General features: G+C 33.6%; 1 protein-coding gene across 1 annotated transcript; it reads right to left on the bottom strand.

Moving 5' to 3' along the window:
- Nucleotides 1-4,029: 4,029 nt before the first annotated feature.
- LOC118055826 (alcohol acyltransferase 9) lies at nt 4,030-5,580 on the bottom strand. The gene has a single exon (XM_035067832.2). It carries the CDS (start codon nt 5,522-5,524, stop codon nt 4,214-4,216), a length of 1,311 nt encoding a protein of 436 aa, XP_034923723.1. The 5' UTR covers nt 5,525-5,580; the 3' UTR covers nt 4,030-4,213.
- Nucleotides 5,581-6,000: the final 420 nt, after the last annotated feature.

Consider the following 6,000-nt stretch of genomic DNA (forward strand, 5'->3'; position numbering starts at 1 on the left):
CTCTGATGAATGATGAGCTGGGCGACTTTTTCTTGTTCCTTTGTCGTCTGACCTTGGCGGGTTCGTAATGTTCGAGGGGAGCTGTTCCATTGAGAGCCCATTTTGGTGCTCTCCAAAGCTAATTATTTCATTTTTTTTGTGAAGAAAAATACCTTTAGATTAGATGATATGAAGTTGTGGATGTTATGTTAATTATTGTTTAATTGCGTCTGTAAATGAAAACGTTGTGTGCAGCTCTTCCTTGATGCACCTGACATGATCCATCAGCTGGTCTTTCTCGACTAGCCAGGCATTTTTCTCAAGTACTGTCACGCCCCAAATTCTTATTATTCAAAAAGGCAAGCTCGACCTCTAGGACATAATCAAGAATAACTCCCACAGGATCACGACCAAAGACCTCAGTGTTGAAACACCGATCAATCCTCCGCCTCAATAGCTGCCAGACCGTTACTCCAAAAAGAAGCCGCCACCGAGTCACACCTTGACTATTAAAATCTGCTTCCAGATTACGCAAAAACCAATTCTCAGATGAACCTTGAGAAAATCCAACCCATTTATCTTGATCTACCAGCCTCTCCCAAATTGTTCTAGCCCGCCAGCAATCGCGAAAGACGTGAAGCATATACTCCTTTGTCTGTGCACAATCCAAAAGGCAAGGGTTCTTAGTCAAACGTTTATGGAACCGAAGCCCGTTAGTCTGTAATTTCCCATAGCCATCGACCATAGGTGAGTCCAAATGCGCCGGGGAGCCTCCCATTTCTACACTGACTGCCAAATCCTATCACTCTCCAATCCACCATCGTCCAACGAAAAATCATTTGCAGACTTGGTAGAAAAGAGTCCACAATAAGGGAAAGAGATATGAATGACCCAGTATGGGTGAGCTTCCCTGAACTGCCATGTCCATTTTGTTTTTCAATGATATTGGGCCTCGTTACTACCGCAAAAAGTTGTTTGGAGTCTGATTGGCCCATGAGCTACCACCAAAAAAAGGGCCCTTTCTTTTTGCTTTTAAAAAAAAAAAAAAAACTAATCCTTCAACAATCTAATTTTTTGTTTCTTGTCCTTTTATCATATTAGATTGTTTTAAAAATTACTCTTCATGATTTTTTTATTTTTAAAATTTCTTTTTATCAATCTTATAAATTTAGTCTTTTTTTTCAATTTCAATCCCTGATATTAGATCTCTTAGAAGTACAACTTCATAAATTTTTTTTATAGATTTATTGTTATATCATGATCTGGATCACAGATTTAAAAGGTCAGTTCAAGTTTATTCAAGTCGTTTTTTGAGTTGTTTTTTATAATTAATGAATTTTTTATTTTAATATTAGGATGGTTGAAAATTATTTTTTTTTTCTTTCTATAAAATTATCTCAATCTTATATTTTAAATAATGGGTTAGGTAGGCTAACATGAGTTGACTTTATTTATTTCTTTTATCATTTTTTAATTGAAATTATTTTTAATTGAACTTGTTAGTTTATTTATTTATATTTTATGAGATTATCTCGAGTTCCTAACTAGAGTTGTGGGTTTAGCAAGTTGATCTGAGTTAACTAGATTTATTTTTTAATTAATATTTTTTCAACTCACCCTCTAACAACTCAAGCTTTTTTTTTTTTCATCCTTCAATATTAAGTTGTTTAAGAATTGAATTTCGTAATTTTTTTCAATTTATTTTAAATAAAGTTATCCCAGTTTTATAGATTTAGTTTTTTTTTCTTGATTTTAACATTGAATCTATTAGAAATGGAGATTCATATTTTTGTTTTCATTTTCTTTTTATGAAATTATCTTAGTCTAATAACTTGGGTTATATCTTTTTTTTAGATTTTTTTTTATTTCATCGTTCAACATTAGGTTAATTAGAAATTATATATAATAACCTTTTATTTTTTTTATGAGATTATCTCAATATCATAACTCGGGTTACAAATTAGATATGTTAACCGAAATTAATTCAAGTAGTTTTTCTTATCTTATTTTGATTTACTTTTTTTTTTAATTTGTCCTTCAACAATAAGTTGTTTAGAAATCAAACTTTATAATTTATTTTATATATTTTTTAATAGGATTTCACGGTATCATAACATAGATCTCAAATTTAACAGTTTAACATGAATCAATCATATTGCCTTTATCAACTTCTCAAAAGAAGGTTCCTAAAATGATCAAATCAATAAGCAACATGTGTTGGATGTGTATACATAACCCTCATTCTAGCTATTACTTGTGTTTAAAGGAAAATTTATGCACTATTTATTTTTATGTTTTAAAAGCGTTTTTAAAAATTTTAAATTTATTTTATTTTTTTCTTTACTTTAAATTAATATTTTTTTATTATTTTTAGATTTTTTTATGCGTTGATGTCAGAATGATTTTTTAAAAAAAAAAAATATTATTTTGATATATTTTTAAATAAAAAATATTTTAAAAAATAACCACAACCACATTTCTAAAAAAATCCTTAACCAAATAGAATTACTTAGGCACCTTTCTAATAATCACGGAAACGCCTATGTATATTATATATTCTGAGGAAAATTCCGACGTCACTCTCCCTTATACCAAACCATCTTCTTTCTCAAATATACACTTGTTATGCCATTCAACTTGGAAAAATGTTCGTATGAAAAACTTGTACTGTATTCGATCTGAGTTTTTTTCACACCACTAGTGCGATGTGATCAAAAACAAGATATTTAGCATGAAATGTACTTGACTTTTGCGATTACAACGTAAAAAAAGCAAACGTGAAAGAAAAAATTGGTGAATGGGAGGTTTGTTTGATTAAGATGCGTTGTTGATATGACATAACAGCAATTGTAATATATTAAAGAATGGAATGTGTTCTTCAACGTGAAGATAAAATAATTAAACTATAGCTTATTTTAAGATGGAGAAAACACCAATTTAGGTTAAACTAAGTATCCCATCACCATATAACTTCTACAAATACTATCGTATTTCAACCATAATATCAGACACGTTTCTATATTGCTTGGTTGATATATACATGCACTTGATTTATGCTTACCTGATGCTATCTCAGATCTTAATTTTGTTGAATGAGCATAGTTAATTTTCTCCCATCGGTTTAAGCCAAGATCTTTAAATTATGAGTCAAGCGATAATTAATTAATGTGTTAAATAAGCTAAAAAAATTATAAATTCACACACTTTAGTTACCTAGGGCCTTCATGGTGTGAATCAAGAGACAAACTTCCGTTGATCATTATAATTTACACACGCAAGATAGTCTATTAGTTGTATATATCCAGTAACTTATTTCCGTTAAAATAGATACGAAGTATAATTTGCTTCAATTTATTTATTTTTGATGAGTCCAAAAAATTCAAAAATCCAAGTAGTTTATGAATAAGATTTATATATTAAATAATTTGTTAATTTTTTGGTTCTAATATTAACCTGATTTATTTTTTTTAATTAAAATGATTGGTAATTTATACCCGGTAGATGAAGGTTATAACTAGTGATCACATTTACTTATGAAATATCTTTTTCGATGGATTTGAGAATTTTTAGATATTTAAGCAAGTATTTTTTTTAAATACAATTATATTCTAGAGAAATAGATTTTAAAAATACATATGTTAAAAATATTGAAAATAAAAAAATTATTAACATGAAAATTGAAAGATTAATAAGATATTTATATCTCATAAGTCTTGTATTTTAATGAAAAAAAAGATTGAATTACATCAATGCAATGAAAAAAAATAACGAGTCACTAAAGTTTTTACACATATAGAGATATAAAGATAATATAATACAAAAAATAATTGAACTCTATGGAACTTGGCTCTTCCCTTGATAATGCATAAAGAAACCTAAGACTATAGGTTTTTAAATTTTCAGGATTTTTTTGGTCCGTTCAGTTATTAATATATAATGGTCTATCAAGAATTACTTTTTAAAACGTAGAGGAGCCAAATTCCATTCATATTGAAGTATTGAGCGGGGGAGGTGAACGCAGGCAATAATGGTTAAAAGTGAATAATTTCTAAACTCGGGCGTGACCACCACGCTCCTCAAAAAGATAAAAAAGATAGCGATTAATATTTAATACTACTACAAGTAGAGTTCTTATTAGACCAGGATTGGAATTAACGAGCATCAGTTCAAAGAAGCGTAGAGTGTCAAAAACTAATAAAACAAGTCAACGAAAGAGCCCAAACTCCAATTGTCCTCAAGAACATGGACTCTTGACCAGATACTCATACTTGTCAGCAACGCTTGCTGGGACAGCTACCGTCACTTTAACAGCATCCGGTTGATTATAAACAGGTAAAACCAAACAGTACCTATCACTACATATTGGACCCACATGAACCGGCTTCCCTATTCCAAAGTCAACCCTCTCTAACCCTAGCCTTGACCACTGCGACATGATCAACACTCCCACTGAGTCGGGACAAGCTCTTGACTGGCTCACTGATTCTATCACTGATCTTACGTACTCGTTATCCACTCTTTCTTTAGCTCTTTTTATTAACATTGCTGCATAACCTAAACCCTTCTCTGCCAAATCCTTAACAGTTGTTTGCGCGCACCCTAGAACAAATGCATTGCCGTAGTACCCACTGGGTACACTAGGTTTGACTCGGTTTCTGATATTTATGCTAAAAAGAAGCTTCAAGATTTGGTTTGATGGTAAGTTTAGAGCTCTCGCCCAGCTCCTCCATACATGAGCTGATAGTACCTCGTAAGACGTATATGTTAACCCAATAGGTCTACTCGTTGACAAAGCGAGTCTCTTTAACTCATTTAGCCATCTTTTATCGAAAATTATGGAGGTGGGGGCGAGTCTTTCATTAGAGAAGCGACTTGTAAAACCACAGAGGTCTGGAACTCGGTTGAACTCGAGATGAGTCGCTGAGTAATAACAACGAGAAGGCTTTGTGGGATCAAAAAGGTGGCGATCCCAAATGGGCTTGGGCTTCAAATCAGCTACTCGGTTTTGACTCGTGGCTAACTCAGCGAAAGAGTTGAGAAACTCGGCACTACCAATTCCATCGCAGACACTGTGGTTAAGACCAACACCTAACGTGGCATCTCCACCTCTGAGCCACGTAAGCTGGACAACAAGAGGTGGGGCCCCTTTAAGAACATCTGCCACGCTGAGAGACAAGAGCTTCCTCCATTGTGTCACGTACCGTGGGGCCCTATCAAAGTCGTTAATCGTGTGATCAGAGACAGCCTCCATAAACACCGCACCTTGGGCTCGACACACAACCTCCAGGCTTGAACCATCGAGCTTGGCCCTGACACGTCCTGCGAGTGGATAATAAGGCACCAAAATCTTAGCTAATGCAGCTTTGACACGAGCTGTGATTACACTTTGGTCTAAACCAGGACGAGCCTTGAAAACAAAGAGGTACTCCACAGTGAAACGTAGAAAAAGCTGAGAATCAAGGGCTGAGAGAGATAAAACTCGACTTGGGGTTGGCTCAGATGGTTTGATCACTACAACTTCTTTGACATGGACAGAGTTTTCCATATTTTGCACTTCTTTTTTTTCGTGGTTGTTACAACTTACATTTTGAGAAGAGGAGGTGCCTTTGGGACATATAAGGGGGGGAAATTGGTGCCTAGTGCCTACCTATTAATTATTGTTTCTTGTTGTTTTTAGCATCGATAATAATATTATTGCCACCTTGTGTATCTTTTCAATGTCTAACGGGAAAGATTTGTGCCAAGATTCTCCGGGCATAACTTTATGGGAAAAATTATATCAAAGCAACTGTTAACACCTTGTCTTTGCTTTCAGTCTGTTCGGCGGAATTGATAGCTACCTCTCTCTCTAATATTTCTCTAATATCTCACTTTTTTTCCTTGTTGGTTCCCTGGATATCGTCAGTTTTCTTTTCGGGGTAGATTATGAGTTGATGGACGTGGACGCTGATACCTGTCTAGCTAGTTGCTAACGTCTACGCAGTATCCATGTATAACGAAAGATTAACGTATAATATTAGT

The sequence above is a fragment of the Populus alba genome, chromosome 8, assembly GCF_005239225.2.
Source record: "Populus alba chromosome 8, ASM523922v2, whole genome shotgun sequence".
NCBI classification, from domain to species: Eukaryota; Viridiplantae; Streptophyta; class Magnoliopsida; order Malpighiales; family Salicaceae; genus Populus; species Populus alba.